The sequence below is a fragment of the Rhincodon typus genome, chromosome 16, assembly GCF_021869965.1.
Source record: "Rhincodon typus isolate 14 chromosome 16, sRhiTyp1.1, whole genome shotgun sequence".
Taxonomy (NCBI): domain Eukaryota; kingdom Metazoa; phylum Chordata; class Chondrichthyes; order Orectolobiformes; family Rhincodontidae; genus Rhincodon; species Rhincodon typus.
Window position 1 is genome coordinate 10,381,037 of NC_063347.1, and position 17,166 is coordinate 10,398,202.

Here is a 17,166-nt window from a genome sequence, read left to right on the forward strand (position 1 = left end):
GCAGAGATCTGGTCGCCACGCCACCAGAAGAAATTGGAGACTTTAGAAAAGGTACAGAGAAGGTTTGGAGGGTATTAGCTACAAGGAATGATTGGAAAAATCTGTTAATTTTCGCTTGAACATCTGAGGGGCAACCTGATAGAGGCTTACAAGAGGCAGAAAGAGATTGGATAGGCAGAGTATTTTTCCCACAGGATATAAACATCAATTACTAGGGAAAGTAGGTTTAAGGTAAAAGGGGTAAAGTTTAAAAGAGATGCCAAAGGTTTTTTTTTCAAAAACACAGAGGGTTGTAAATGCCTGGAATGTGCTGCCAGAGGAGGCAGTAGGTGCAGATACAACAGTAACATTTTAAGAGGCACCTTGATAGATATATGAATAGGCAGGGAACAGAGGGATATGGACTGCATAAAGACATTTTTAGTTTAGAAAGGCATCACGTGTCAGCGCAGACTTGGTGGGCTCAAGGGCCTGTTCTGTACTGTACTGTTCTTTGTACATCATTGCTGAAGTGTACCCCACAGAAAAGCTCAATCTAAGTAGAACTGAACAATAAAAATACTTGACTTACCTCTTGCTGTGACCATGGAAATATCTAATGTATTTGTTGTCATGAAGTGACAAGTACCGGATGGTATCTAAAAAGAAAGGATATATTCAACTGAAAAGGAACAACATTTCAAGTATTTTAGTTCATGCATTTTGATCATTTTTATGCTTCATTTGGACTTACTAGAAAACTCATTAACTTGTCTAACTTAACAGAATACAGCATTTGCTGTTCCTTGTGCATCACAGAATGGTAGAATATATTTGTACATTTTCTCAATAGCTGAGTTTATAAATGTACTACTCTGTACTGCATGCCATTCTTCCTCCATTATCAAGTATCCCAAGTCACAAACTTGCATCACCTTACAGCCTAAGCTGCCTTCAGTTGTTGTACTGAAACATGATGCAAACGATTATGGTTGCAGTTTCAGGATTTCAGAATCCTGACAGTGCAGATACAGACTATTCAGCCCATCAAACCCTCCAAGGAGCATCCCAATAAGACTCACCTCCCCACCCCATCCCGGCATTTGCCACAGCTCGTCGACCTAGCCTGCGCAGCCCTGGGCACTACGGGCAATTTAGTTCTGGCCCATCCACCTAACCTGCACATCTTTGGACTGTGGGAGGAAACCAATGCAAACACGGGGAGAATGTGCAAATTCCAAAGACAGATGCCCAAAGTTGGAATCGCACCTGGGTCCGTGGTGTTGTGGGACAGCAGTGCTAAACACTGTGCTGTCCATTTGTCAGAGCATGGGTCTGGTTTTACTGGTTTGCCTCAAAGTTTACAATGTTGCTTGGTCCTGGAAGTAACATTTGATTTAGAAGTGGTAATGCAAGTAATATTGGGGGAAGTTGGGAGATTGATTGCAAAATGCAGTTTGGTCTTTGGGAAACAGTTGCCCCAGTGTGGCCTTTTCATGTCAACCACTGAAACTACTTCAACCAAATTAATTTCAATTTTTAAATCGAAATACAGATGCTGCCAGACCTGCTGAGCTTTTGCAGCAACTTCTGTTTTTGTACTTCAACCAAATGGTTACTTGGGCATTCTTCATTGTAATTAGGGGAAATTGTTATTATATTTGTATGACAGCAATTTCAAAACATTCAAGTGCTCCAGACAATTATTTTTTTGAAACATAGTAACTAGTTAGGTAGGCAAATGAAAAGTACACCAGAACACGAAGAGTCAGCTACTTTAGACAATTTCTGAAATCTGAGGCCTTTTTTAGGCCTATAATGGGTACACCTTTTGTTTACATTTGGATGGGAATTGATAAAAAGGAAGTCTCCTATTTCCATTTACAACTGCAGATTTTGCGAGGATAACAGAGCCTTAGTTCTAAAGAACAGGGCTGTGCAATGGGAAACGGCAGCTTTCAGATACTGATCTTCCTTTTCGGAGAAACATCAAGATCCCAAAATGAGACACTAAGTTTTGACAACTCCAGTTATGTTTAGCCACCAGCATTTAAAAGGTAGTCTAATTAATCATTTACCCCATAGTTAATTGAAACTGATATTAGAAATGGTTTCTAAAGGAAATAGAGCCCCATCATAAATTGTAAACTACAAAATTATAACTTTATAAAAGATTACCAACTCTACATGATTTAACAGGAGTTCAAACACTAATCTGTTTGTAACATAACACTTTAAAATTTAAACAAGTTCCAAGTGGGGGGAAAAACTTTGTTAAACTTTATCAAGAGTGGAATTCTTTAATCTTCCGAAGATAATGGATTCATCCAAGCAGCAGCTCATGGTCCGTTACTGGCGATGCTGGTCTCTGGCCCAGGCAAGGCAGTGGCTTGTACAGTTATCTCCATCAACCGGGTGGTGTCACAAACCCTCAAACTGTACAAACAACTACCTCTGCACGGGCACAGGCAGAATAGCGTATGGATATCTGCTGTTGTGGCTGAATAAGAACATAGACACAAATGCCACCACTGAACTGCAAATAGAAAGCAGCTGCAACTCATTTCTTAGCAGATATTCAAAAACTAAATCCAACAAATGTTCAAGTCACAATGATATTGTTATTAAAAGATTGTTCCTAATAAGAAAGTTTATCAATTGCAAAAGCAGAGCAAACTTTTTATGACTGCAGCATAATCAAAATAACTACACAACCTGCATCACCCTCATTTTACAGGCTCCAAATACCAAGCCAATTATTAAATCTTCTCGTTACCTAGCAAACAAAGATGGGAAGGAAATAGCTATTGATGGCTGCAGACAGCAGTCTTGTCAGATGATTTCACAATACTCCTTTTCAATCTTAAATTACACAGAAATCTTCTGATTCAAGTCAGTGTCAAATAGCACAGAAACAGACCCTTCGGTCCAACCAGTCCAATCTGACCCTGTTCCCAAACTAAACTGGTCCCACCTGCCTGCGCTTGGTCCATACCCCACCAAACTTTTCCTCCTCATGAACTTATCCAATATCTTTTAAGCATTGTAAGTGTTCCTGCATCCACCTCTCTCTGGCAATTCATTCCACACACAAACTATTCTTCTAAAAAAAAGTTGCCCTTTGGGTCCTTTTAAAATCTTTCGCCTCTCAACTTAAAAGTATACCCCCCTGGTTTTGAACTCCCCCATCCTAGGGGGAAAAACCCTTGTCATTCATCTTATCTATGTCCCTCATGATTTTCTAAACCCCAAAGATCACCCATCAACCTCATCCACTGCCTTAAACATACGGGGTGGCATATGTTTAAGGCAGTAGATGGGTACCAATCAAGGCAGTTTTGCCTTAGACGCCAGGTTTCTCCACTGTTTATGGAGCTCCATCCATCAGGTAAACAGAGCATATTGCATCGGACTTCCACTATGTACCTTGCACACTGGTCAATGAACAGGGTTTGGAGAGTCAGAAGTCCCGACCTTAGACTTGCTCTTGTAGCCACTACTTACGTGGTCGGTGCAGTTTAAGTACCTGGTCAATAACGCCCAACAAAAATGTTGCTAGAGAGGGTTTCAGGAATAGCAATGACATTACAAGTCTGTGGGTGATGATTACAATCTCATTTGCTGAGGACAGACAGGATTTACTGCACAAGGGCCAGGCGCTATGTGCCACTTTCAGCTTAAGCCAAAACTTCATTCATGTCATATTGCACACAGGCTCAAAATACTAATTTGAGAAGTTGCAAATGAGACTGAGCGTTGATACATCCCTGTTTCTGGTGGAAGATCACTGATGAGCAGCTGAAAATGGCTGAACACGAACACTATCCTGAAGAACGCCAACCACGATGCCCTAGGATTAATATGGTTGATCTTCACTTAGTAAAAGTTTCTTCACCTTGTGCTAGGTACAACCAGTGAAGGGAGCTCCTCTAGATTCCTACTAAATTCCATTTTACTAAGATTCATTAATGCTACACCAAATTAATTACTACCTCGACGTCAACTACATTAGAACCTCTGGAAATTCAGCTCTTTTCTCTGCTGGCCCTCAGACTCAAATGAGATCTACAGCTGAGTCGAACCCAAACTAAGAAACAGTGCATGTTATGGGTGAGTAAGCACTGCCTGACAGCACTGATGATGACATTATCCATCACTTTGCTGATGAGAATAAGTTATTGAGGCCACAATTAACTTGATTAGATGTTATGTTTTATGGGGACAGGACATACCAGACAAACTGGAGAATTGCCAGTTAGTAGGCACTGTTGCAGCTGCACCCTTCAATTACAGATTTCCCTGAAATAACCTGTAGAATGCATTCAAATTGCAATCACAAGTATGTAAGATTTTACACTTAGTTATCCAATAAAAGATTGCACATTTACATTATAATATAATACACCAATTTCAATAATCAACACTAATGCTGTCAAGGACAGTTAGATGTGAGATTCTTCCACTCAGAAAGACGCACCATGATGCTGCAGTACTATAAAATTGATGAAACGTGAACACTTAGTTATTTATAATAATACACGTGACTGATTTGTGGAAGTATTTTCCACTGCAATCATGTCCCTACAGATCACATTATTCTCTGAAGAGTTACGCTACAGAACAGAATAAGAAAAAGGAATCAACATCATTCACTTGCCAAGCACCCCCAAGATGCTTCAGCTTCAACAAGTCAATTCCCATTTCTCACATGATTGGGTTTAGTAACTCATCCGAAGCTGTACTTAGTGTTTCATTAGAACCCAGTCAAACAAAAATAGGCACAATATCAAGTTAAGGACATAATGACATTTAAATTTATCACAAGTTTTCTCTTTAAAAACTGGGCATTGATAACACTTGAAATATACTCAAAAAGGGTAAAATCAGAATAAGCAAGTTACACACAGAATAGCACCTCACTACGCCATCTCTTTTGGCTCCTAACAATTTTTCATACTTTAACCATTTTAATTTCAAAGCTACTGTAACAAAATTTTTGAACAAAAGCTTTCATAATAAAGTGCATGATTTTATTTCCACTCTGTGCTGAGGAAGCCAAGCCTAACTAGGGAGACATTGAACACAACTGGCTGCCATACTCTCCGTGCTGGAGGCCTGGATCAATGGGCCAAAAAAGGAAGCAAAGAATCAGACCACACTGAGTCACCATCATCCTTGTGAAGTGTCCATGTGTATAAAAAGGAAAATAGCTAATCTGACGAGGTTCCATTGTGATGACCACAATTCTCTCCTTTAAAACGTATCAGATAGTTTGGTGGCAAGTCTCATGTAAGTAATGCACACTTCAATGAGGTAGCAAAGTATTGGCTACTTTCCTTTCAAACAGTATCCGGCCAGGAATCAACACTTTGCATAGAAAACAACTGCCCCAAAAATTACATTTTTCCTCTATTTCTTACTGGTTTATTCCCCTTCAAAAGTTAATTAATTCAACACATCTACTAATCTATAAATTTCAACTTCCAGATCAATTGATACATTGAACTCAATTTAGCGGTTATTTTGATTTTGAAATAATAAAAAGACTGACTTGCTTTCAAAACCAAACTGCAAACACAAATGCACATTTGTCCCCCAGTAATTTGACAGGCAGGTCTAAAGCACAAGTTTTAGAAAAACTATAAAGGCAGCCAAAACGATGGCAAACTGAGAACAAAGAATCAAACATGTTTTAAGAGGTGGTGAGACTTCCAAACAAACAAAACAAAAAGGTTACAAAACTATTGCTGTGTTAAACAGGCAAAACATTAATTCTATATTCTATAAAACTGTTAATGTACTGGTAACAGATAAATACAAACTTTATATCACAACAACTGATTCTGCAGAGATGCAAAGGATATCCCAGTCTTGGAGAAGTTCAGAGCAAGAGAAACTAAACAGCTGGAGATTCGTACAACACAAGCTAACTTACCATCGATTTTGTTAGAGCTGTAAACCACTGTATTTGCTGCATGTGTGTATCTGATCAGGTCTACCCCATACTTCTTACTGTACAGTGTCCTCTTTGGTCTGACAGGTAAGAAAGAAATTACATTAAGTGATGTTAAGTTTTATCAGAAAAGATGCCCAATTTAACCTCAACAGACTGTTGCAGAGAAGTTCACGTAACTATTCTTTCCAACTTTTACTGTTGTCTAGTTTCAAGGCCTCCCTTATGTAGTACATGCCCAAATATCAGAAAAGGCAACAAAATCATTGATGCATGCTTCTGCATGATAACTGATTAACTAACTGACATTTAATGCTATCCTTTATTAAAACAGTCAAGTATTTTCTTGACCACACAAGAAAATGGACCTGCTCAGGCATGTTTTTGATATACCTCTGACTCAGAATCAGAAACACTATTGCTGTGTCACAAGACCACCCACAAAAAGGAAATAAACTAGGTCAACTAAAGGACACCTTATGATTTACTGACTTATTAGCTGACCTGACTTGCAGTAACAGAGACACCAATGAAAATTGCAAACCACATGCATCATCACTATGAAAAGAAAACAAAGGAATTGCAAACCCCTGTACCATACTCAGTGCCAAGTGCACAGCTCAACAGGTACTGAAGCAGTTATGACATCCTCTACCTTAGTTGGGGACGATCAAACAATTTACTACTTTAAAATAAAAGTCAGATATCCTGATAACATTCAGTGCTCTCTATCAGAATGATACTTATTTTATCAATTGAATTACCCAAATTAATATAAGGCTACACATCAATTTTACAGAATTAGCTGTGACAGACTGGAAATCAGCATGGAGGGACAATAAAGAACAATAAGAACAGACTCAACTGAGGCCATCTGTAATAATGGAATAACCTGCCAACACTTACTGCTGAGATTTACACACCTGATGTCTAGTGACCACAAAACTCCATCACAGGAAAAAAACAATGCAAAGAACACAAGGCAAAAAACAAATACAAGTCAATTTTCTTTAAAAAGACTTAATCTAATGAAAGACGGCATCTAGGGCACTAAAATATAAATAGTTTCCCTTTATGTGGTAACCATTCTACAATCTTGTCCCTTCTATTTCTAGGATCTGCTGGGCAAATTTTACTCCAAAAACTTGAATGGCCGTGCTTTCAGCTATTTAGGGCCTAAATTCTGAAATTCATCATTGATGCCTCTTCCTTCTCCATCAAGTTACAATTCTAAAATAATTTTAATCATCCTGTTCAGATATATTATGTAACACCTTTGTAGGATTTGAATCTACACCTTTGGGCTCAGACGTAGGGGCACTACACCACACCACCCCAGCCCATAAAGCTGCAACATTCTTTTGCAGTTTGTTAAACAACTTGTTCTGACATGCTATGACACACCTCCAGGACAGACAGGACTTAATCCAGACACTACCACAAGTTCGGGGATAGGAATCGAATCCAGAGCTCTGACTCAGAGACAAATGCGCTACCCACTACACCACAAGACCTAAACCACGCACAGATTTTGGGTCACACTTTAAGAGCCAGCTTTACGGATTTATTACATGAATTTATAAAAGTCTGGTTAACTTTACTGAATTACACAGGGGACATCGCTCATTGGTAAACAGATGCAAGGTATTTGCCTCAACTGTAGCATATTGAGCGCATGTGCTCTGCATCGAGGTAGGCTATTAACATCATTATTTGTTTGGCTATGATTTCCACCTTGAATGGCTGTTATCTGCAACATTTGGGAAAGAAATCCTGCAGACGCACTCTGCGCTATGAAGAATGTCGATTAGATATTATTAGTGAACACCAGAGACGACGGTCTGGTCCCAGAACAACGTGTTGCAGATCACTATTTCCCGCCTCCAACGTGTGACTGCCCTCTTCCTAAATCCACTTAATAATCCAAGGCAACTGATTACTTTCCAGCTTCTCCACGCCGCTGGCTGGGTCTACAATCAGCCCCCACCTCTCTCTCCTGACCGCGCAACGCAACCCGAGCTCAGGGTCTTTTGTGAAAATCAAGGCCGGGGTTTCTAGGCCTCCCAGAGAGGGGAGGGTCTTTTAGAACTGAAAAGGGATGGGGGCGGTAATAGTACTCACTTGCCCTCCTGGCAGTCGTAAAGGACGATGGAGTCGTCGTCGCTGCTGGAGATGAGCGTCTCTCCGTTGGGTGAGAAATCGAAGCAGTTGATCTTGTCCGTGTTCTCTCGGAACACCTTAGCCACTCGGAAGCTGCGCAGCACATTATCCGTCAGCTTCATCTCGTTTTTCCTTGCTTGGTGGTGTGGGGAGGGGCTTACAGATAGGAGGAATAGGACGGTTTTTTTAAAAAAAAACTGCGAGATGCGCCTTTAAGTTTTTCTTTTGAGAGTCTGAGGAGCGAAAGATTGTGTATTTTTTCTTCCCTCGATATTTAAACACAACGACTAAAATGGCGGCACACGGCCCAGACTCAAAAGCGACAGCCCTTTCCCCCCTCCTTCCCCCTAAGCGCGGGGCATTGTGGATACCAAGCCGCAGTTGGCGGGAACGCGCCGCTACCCATAATACCCAAACACCCGCCCTCGGTCGTTATGGAGATGACGTGTCGACGCCCCCGTCGTCTCCATGACAATCGGGCGGTGGAGGCGGTGTCTCATGACCGTTGCCATCTTCTTCAAAACCCACCCACAGGTAAATGACCATGACGTCAGCCAACTTTTTCGTCTGCTGCGTGATGTTACTCAAAGTACCCAGTCATGGTTGTCAGGGAGACACGGCTGTACCCTTGCTGTGCATGTGCGTTCAACGTGCCGGAGCCGACTCGGTTGCCATCTTGCTTAAGGCCAGCTCCACTGGATGTCCAGTCTGGGTGATGATTCTGTTTTTCCATTTTACACACTTTCCTTCTTTTTGTTATTTTAATGCTTTATTTTAGGATTCCTTTCATTAGAGCTTTTGTTCATCATTTGCATCCCCCATTGCTCTCTCATGTCACCATTTGACCAACTGGAATCAGCTTGCCAACAAATCCTTCTCCTATAGTATGAAGATCATTTGAAATGTGGCATTTTTGCATTTGTCTTGATGAGTGCACATGATAAAAAGCTTCAGCCACGTGTCTCTTTCAAGCAATATGCAAGCTCTCACCTGCCACGTGACTTATTTGTTTTGACCTCAGTTTCCTACATTGGCCCATTTCCAACATTGTCTAGAGTCTACACTTCAAAGTTCTTTGGGGATCTCATGACTTTTCTATGAAGTTCAAACGTGAGATTGAGGAACAGCTTCTCGTCTTTCTCATCAAGTTACTTTACAGCCTTCAGGATTTAGTAGTACTAAAATTTCAGATTATAAACTCAACCCCATTATTTCAAATGACATCCATAAGCGATGATTCTGTATTTTTCCATTTAGAGCTTTTCTATTTACACATTTGGCATCTTTTGTCACGTCAACACCATTGTCACCCCTTTTACCTGCATCACAATCTCTTTTGTTATTTAAACTCTCCTTCTTGCTACCATATCAAATATGAATTTTGTTCTTTGCTCACCTTATAATTTTTCTGTATTTGTTCTTATTAAGTGGATATCTCTGGTAAGCATTTGTTGCCATCTCTAATTACCTTTGAATGGAATGGTTTCATTGATGATTTCAGAGGACAGTTAAGAGTGAACCACATTGCAGTTTGTCTAGAATCACAATTAGGCCTGACCAGATAAGACCATGATATAGTGAGATACAGGAGCAGAATTAGGCTATTCAGCCCATTGTGTCTGCTCCACCATTCATTCATGGCTGATATGTTTCTCAAACCCATTCTTCTGCCATTTCCCCTTAACCTTTGATCTACTTACAAATCAAGAACCAATCTCTATTTGTCTCAAATCTCTGTCTCAATAACTTGGCCTCCACAGCCTCCTGTGGCAACGAGTTCCACAGATTCACCACCCTCTGGCTGAAGAAATTCCTCCACAATTCAGTTCTAAAGAGTCACCCCTTCACTCTGAGGCTGTGCCATTGGCTCCTAGTCTCTCCTGCTATTGGAAATATCTTCTCCACATCCACACCATTCCAGCCCCCTCAGTGTTCTGCAAGCTTCAATCAGATTCAAATCTCATTCCTCTAAACTCCAGTGAGTACAGACCCAGAGCCCTCAACCACTCATCATATGACAAGCTGCTCATTCCTGGAATCATTCTAGTAAATATCCCGTAGACCCCCATCCAAGGTTAGCACATCCTTAGATATGGGACTCAAAACTGCTTCCAAATGTGGTCTGATCAGAGCCTTATTTCGCCTCAGCAGTGCATCTCTGCACTTGTATTCTAGTCCTCTCGAAATGAATGCTACCATTGCATTTGCCTTTCTAACTTGCAAAATGAACTTGTATGTTAACCTTAAGAGAATTCTGAACTCGGACTCCTAAGTCCCTTACTGCTTCAAATTTCCCCATTTAGAAAATGGTCTGTGCCTCTATTGGTCCTACCAAAATGTATAACCTCACGTTTTCCCACATTGCATTCCATCTGCCACTTCTTTGTCCACTCTGCTAGCCTAAGTCCTTCTGCAGCCTCCCTGCTTCCTTAACACTACCTGTCCCTATCTTTATGTTATCTACAAACTTAGCAACAATGCCCTCAGTTCCTTAATGCAGATCAGTAATGTATAATATGAATAGTTGTGATCCCAACACTGATGCTTGCAGTATTCCACTACTCTTTGACCGCCATTCTGGAAAAGACGCCTTTTTTTCCATTCTCTGCCTTCAGCCAGTCACCCAATTTTCTGTCCATACCTTGCCCCTAATACATCGATTCTTATCTAATTGAGGAGCCTTCAGTGCAGCAACTTGTCAAAGGCCTTCTGGAAATCCAAATTGACCACGTCTACTGCTTCTCTTTTGTCTCACTGGATGGCAGATTTCCCTCCCAAAAGAGCATTATTGAACCAGATTGGCTTTTACAACAATTGGAAATAGTTGTCACATTCTTTATTATTAAGATTAGCTTTATATAGTACAGAATTATTTTGAATAATTTGAATATAAATTCCACCAGCTGGCATGGTACGATTTGAACCTGTGTTTCCCAGAGCATTAGCCTGGGCCTATGGATTGCTAGCCTGGTGTCGTTAGCAGTATGCCAGCATCTCCTGCAAATTGTCCTGCCCTTGTGATTGTTTAAAACCTGTTCCATCTCTTGATTTTCCAAATTCTAACACAAGGTAATTCACTTCAAACTTTAACTTTCTTTCTCTATAGTATGCTGTCTACCTTGTTCTGTATTTCCACCATTTCCAGTTTATTGCATCTAATAGAATCTTTAAAATTTACAGCACAGGAGACCATTCAGCCCATCACGCCTCGCTTTTCCTCCCATCCCTGCCCCTGCTTTTTTTACCTGTCCTGCTAGTTCTACATTCTCAAGTATTTGACCAAATCCCTTTTAACTTTATTGTTAGAATCTGCTGGCACTGATTTTTCAAGTAGAGGATTCCAGATTCTACTAACATTCTGCATGAAAAACATTTTCTCATTACCTCTCCATATCTTTGTCAACTTTTTAAATCAATGAATTCTTCTTAATGATTCACTTGCAACAGAGAATAAATTTTCTCCATCTACTCTGTCATATTTTATCTCCTTGAACCTCTTGATATTTATTTTTACATAGAATTTGCAGTACAGAAAAATGTCCTAGTGGACAACTGGGACACCAAGAAGGATTAAATAACCTAGTGTTGTCCTGATTGACAAATCCGAAGAGGAGAAGCAGGCCATTGTGCCCACTGGTCCATGCCAGCATTTATACTTCATGGAAATCTCCTCCCAATTGAATTCATTTAACCCAATGAACATGACTTTCTATTCCTGTCTCCCATCTGTGCAGCTAGCTTCCATGTAAATACAACTTGCTCTTCACTTCAACTTATTTCTTGTGATGGTGAGATCCATATCACTGTCTGGGTAAAAGAAAACATTCTGAATTCCTTATAGATTCACATAACAGCTACAGCATAGGAGGAGGCCAACTGGCCCATCATGTCTGTGCTAGCTCTCTGAAGAAGAAATTCCCCTGGTGCTATTTCCACTCTTCCCCTCTGGCCTTCTCTGCACAGCCCTGACATCCTTCCATTTCAGGTAACCATGATCCCCTGTTGGATGGCTTGATTGAACCTGTCTCCAGCACTCTGCATGGCAGTCTGTAACGGAGGGCTTACCAAAGTGAGAGCATGGGTCCAGGACACCAAATGGGGTTCACAAGTTGAATGAAACTTTGCAAATTTTAAACTCCCCACCCTCTATTTCACTGGTCTTTTTCCTGCTCTTGACAATTTCAAGGGTCACAGTGGGAAAGAAAAGTTTTGGAAACATTGCCTTAACCACACACTTGTATGAGCGCTGTTTCTCATAGAGTCATACAGCATAGAAACAGGCCCTTCGGCCCACCATATCCATGCTGACCAACAAACCACCAAACTACACTAGTGCCTTTTATCTGCCCTTAAAGCAACGATAAGTAGCAGTGTCAACATGAGCTAAGTCTGTGCCATTTGGTTCTTGATCCATGAACAGGATTTACAAATGAATAGTCCTCATTTACTAGAGAATTAGGAATATTTTAGGTTTAATTTAGAATGGTATCCTGGTGGACTGAAGGGCCTGTTCCTGTGCTACATTGTACTATGTATTGCATATTCATTTGGTCTCACGCCCACGCCCTTCTCCTCCCCAACCATGATCCATCTTCTCTGCAACTTTTAATAACTTAAATAATTTTGCTTTGAAAACCGCTGTGAGGGAAGTATGGTAGAGGTAGTGGGTGGGTGGGAAGAGGAGGAGCCGGTATAGCCTGCGAGGAGGAGCTGGGGAGAACACAGAAAGGTGGTGGGATTGAGGAAGGGCAGGGCATGTCTGTCCGACGCTTATAAATCCACACATGAGCCGATAGCCTCTCTGTCCGGTGCAGTTTCGCTGATATCGGCTGGCCATCGCTGGACCAAAGGTAAGAGCATGGACCAAGGGGTCAGTTGCTCCTGCAAATCTCCCTGCGTCTCAGTTCCACATTGTCCAAGTGTAACGGTAGAAACAAGAAAAGGAGAAGAGTCTCCAGACTGGAGCGCAAGGCGGGGCTGAAAGCGAAGAGTCAACCCTTAACTGACACTCAGGTGCTGAATTTCCAAAATCCCTTTACCATCAAGACCTGGCAACTTTTAAAGGTCCAGTGGCAACTTTTAAACGTCGAGTTCGCTGTTCTAACTGTGTGGAATAAGTCCGGGCAACTTGGGATCAGGATTGTTTTCCAAAAAAAATTAACATTCCAGTGGTGACCAGTATTCTATTAATAATTAACTTTTGATTTGGCAAGAGATTATCACTCATCTCGGTTGGATATTTTTGTGCCCTGTTATTTTGTAACTATGGTCCCTTTCTTAACCTGCTATGCCCTTCTGCCGGTGTTAAATAATAAATTAGATTGTTGGAAGCAACTCTGAATTTACTTTTTGAGCAATTTGATTTTTGAGACTTTTAAATTGTTGATCTGAAGAAGTGAAGTAAGGTAGCCAATGAGATTTCAGTACTTCCCTTTCAAATTTTTAATCTACACCCACAACAATTTTCTTCTGTCCTGCCCACCCCAAAGGTAATGCCCCTGACTGGGTATTAGGTGTTGATATCACCTCTCCAGTGCCTGTTAGTTATCCTCAGTAAATGTTGATGCTAAAATGAGGTTTTTATTAGGTGAAGGTAGGAGTTTATGGAATTGACGGGGATAGATAGAATTAGGATGTAAGAAACTAAATAGTAAGATTTGACCAAGGGGCTGAGTGGCCTCCTCCTTTATTCCTGTGAACTGTCTTTGCATAAAAGCCCAACAGTTTGAATAGCAGAACCAAGTCTGAGTCCAAATTCACAAACATTCATCAATTATTTTCAGTCAGTCCCCTGTTTGGACATGTTATGTGACATCTTTGACAGGGAACCTGAGTCTCCTGGTCCAGAGATAGGAAATTTCACACTATACCACAAGAGCCCTTTCATGAAAATATGTTAATGCTGACCAGCAGTTGGATTACAATCAGAATCAAAATCTAGATTGATGTTTCCTCTCTATATCAGTTAAGCAGCTGTCCGTTCATATTGAGATCAATTAACTAAGCCCAGCCTGGAATGGATCCAAGGACCTGAGCAATCTGTGGGACTAAGTATCACACCATATAGTCCATTTACCCACTAAAGGAACCAGAAGGTCCATATAAGACTCTAACATACAGGAGCAGAAGCAAGACTATTGAGTCTGCTCTTAATTCAATGGGATCATGGCTGATCTGATAATCCTCAGACTCCACTTTCCTACCTTTATCTCCATAACCCTTGATTCCTTACTTATTAAAAATCTGTTTATCTCAATCTTGAAAATACTTAATGACCCAGCCTCTTCTACTCCTCTGTGATAAGAAAAAATACACAAATTCACTACCTTCTGAGAGAATAAATTCCTTTTCATCTGTTTTAAAAGGGCAGTCCTCATTCTGACATTATGCTGTCTGGTCCTAGATTCTCCCACAAGGGGAACAAACTATCTTGTCAAGCCCCCTAAGAATCTTGTATGTTTCAATAAGGTTGCAATTCATTCTCCTAAATTCCAATGTGTATATAGGCCCAGCTGAGTCACCCTCTCCTCCTAAGACTGCGCCCCCCCCCCAAATCCAGGATCAACCTAGTCAACCTTTTGTGGACTGCCGACAATGCTAGTATATCTATCTTTCAATAATGGGCTCAAAATTGTTCACAAAATTTCGACTCTGGTCTGACTAGTGCCTTGTATAGTTTTAACAAGGCTTCCCTTTTTTTATACTTCATTTCCTTTGAAATAAAGCCCACCATTCCCTTTGCCTTCCTTGTAACCTGAATGTATACTAGCTTTTAGTGATTTTTTTTTTGAACATTGATTCCCAAATCCCTCTGTGCTTTTCTATTTAAATAATATTCAGCTCCTCTGTTCTTTCTGCCAAAGTGCATAATCTCACATTTTCCCATATTATATTCCACTTTCTTTTGCATTTATTTTTCTGTCATTCTCAAACTTTCCTCATCCAAGTCATTAAAATCTGATCCTCTACATCCCATCAGGTCTAGGGGACTTATTAGTTTTAGCTCCATTAGTTTCCCTATTATTTTTTCTTGTGACAGTATTGTCTTTATACCTATTACATATATTTAAATTTTTATACTAGAGTCTCAAGGATCCTGAAATGAGACACAACAGCAGATTTTTATGGCCTAACAATATAGAAGTGAAATAATTTTTTTTCAGTGGAATGACGATAGTAAAATAAAGAGATCACTCATGCACTGCTGTTACTTGAGATGTCTGGTGCCTTCAACACTTTGAGCCTTTCATTATCCTAATCTATGCTATCTTGTGGATTCACAGCCATATATATCAGTGTAAGACCTTCAAATAAATCTTTTTGATCGGTGTTGTTCTTGTATGTTACAAATTTATCTATTTAAATTTTATTTAAATGTATGTATTTGCTTTGAGACCACTGAACATCTTATAAAATGCTCTGACCAGCACAGTCCTTGTACAAAAATCACTAAAAGCTAGCATACACACAGGTCATTGGGAAGGCAAATGGAATATTGTCCTTTATTTCAAAGGAAATGGAATATTAAAAAAAAGGGAAGTCTTGTTAAAACTATACAAGGCACTAGTCGGACCAGAGTTGAAATATTGTGAACAATTTTCAGCCCATTATCGAAAGAAAGATGCACTGGCATTGGAGACAGTCCAGATCTCTGATTATGGTGGTGGGTGAATAAAGAGCAGTAAGCTCACTGAATATGGTATGCAACAACTGATCTACATTGCCCTAATTCAACAAATGTAATCACCTTTGTCTGGTTGTTGTCTTAGTGTACGCTTGTTGCACTGATAAATTAATTTAATAGAATAGAGGTTACATATTCCAAAAAAGTTTAAAATGTTCAGATTTGCACCAATTGCAACTTCTCTTTATATCCCTGCAATATAAGAGAATGTTAACAACAACTTACACTATTTTCCTAAATTTGAACAGTGACTGCAATTCAAAAAGACTTAATTGACTGCTTTTGGATGACATAAGATCATGAAAGTCTTTGTAAAAATACATATCTTTAAGTTATTAAAATGTTAACAAAATTATAGTTAGAACATTGAATAACTTTCAACAGCTTTGCACATTAAGTAGAAATATCATAAGGAACAATATTATTATGAGTCACTTTGTTTTAATTTTACAAATCATTCAACTTAATCTACATACACCTGTTGCTCACTCCAGCTTGAAGGAGACAAATTCCATGCTTGGCCAAGGAGTCAGTGGCTTGCGCTGTTTGCTTTCTCTTCAGTCCTTTTTATCTAAGTGATATTCACTTGCTAATTTTCCTAGACATTCCTCTTCTACTTGTAAAGCTGGATATATTCATTTTCTGAATTATCTTTTGTGATAAATTGGAATCAACCTTTGTCTTCCATTGCAACCATCTGGAGACTGCCTTTAACTAAGAGTACCACAATGTCATGGTAATCTGTTAGAGCTCATTCACTGAGTTCAAATTGCATATACATTTCTATGTATATGTTGCAGTCAGTGATTCTAGATTGTAATGGTGAAGACACTGGTGTTTTTTACATTGCATGACTGACTAGAAATCTCTCCTTGTTTATTGCCTGCCACTGGAAGGATTTTCAGGTCGATACTTAACCTGTTTGGATGCACGACGTATGGACCTTTCTTGGCCTTCAAGCACTGTAGTGGAACTCAACCTCAGTGGCTTAGAGACACTATCCACAGTGCCGTAAGACCTCATTCGTGTCACAGCACATTCCTATATTTTGAGAAAACTGGTTGAGGAATAAAGGAGCAAAAGAATACGCAGATAGAATTAACTTAGGAGGAGGAGCAATTTGAATGGAACATAAATTCTGAATGGCTTGTTCTTTGTAATTCTTTGAAATAGATATTTTCTAATCAATGTGTTCATATATGTTACAACACATCTGGAGCATCTGGGACTTAAGCCCAGACCTTCCAGAACAGAGATAGGGACTATGCCACAAGATCTCTCTGTTAAAGACTCTTCTTCAGATAGTGTGAGATAACAAGGTGTGGAGCTGGATGAACACAGCAGGCCGAGCAGGAAAGCTGACGTTTCGGGTCAAGACCCTTCTTCAGAA

General features: G+C 40.0%; 2 protein-coding genes across 12 annotated transcripts in view; one reads left to right on the plus strand and one right to left on the minus strand.

Moving 5' to 3' along the window:
- Window positions 1-567: 567 nt before the first annotated feature.
- Window positions 568-8,570, minus strand: LOC125485149 (WD repeat-containing protein 82-like). Its single transcript, XM_048606618.1, has 3 exons — window positions 8,054-8,570; window positions 5,915-6,012; window positions 568-638 (listed from the first exon to the last, which is right to left on the minus strand). The coding sequence occupies exons 1-3, from the start codon at window positions 8,212-8,214 to the stop codon at window positions 568-570; spliced, it is 330 nt and encodes a 109-aa protein (XP_048462575.1). The 5' UTR covers window positions 8,215-8,570.
- Window positions 7,861-17,166, plus strand: part of glyctk (glycerate kinase) — a 20,844-nt gene continuing 11,538 nt past the window's right edge. For 3 of the 11 annotated variants that reach the window (XM_048606609.1, XM_048606613.1, XM_048606616.1), the window contains exon 1: window positions 12,782-12,942. Coding sequence is in view for 1 of the 11 variants with exons in the window: in XM_048606617.1 (XP_048462574.1) it covers window positions 8,692-8,804 (113 nt within the window). In the remaining 10 variants the exon portion in view is untranslated. Of the gene's footprint in view, window positions 8,124-8,504; window positions 8,627-8,654; window positions 8,805-12,781; window positions 12,943-17,166 lie in introns of those variants that run through there. The other 8 variants (XM_048606607.1, XM_048606614.1, XM_048606611.1 and 5 more) reach the window with 7 other exon arrangements.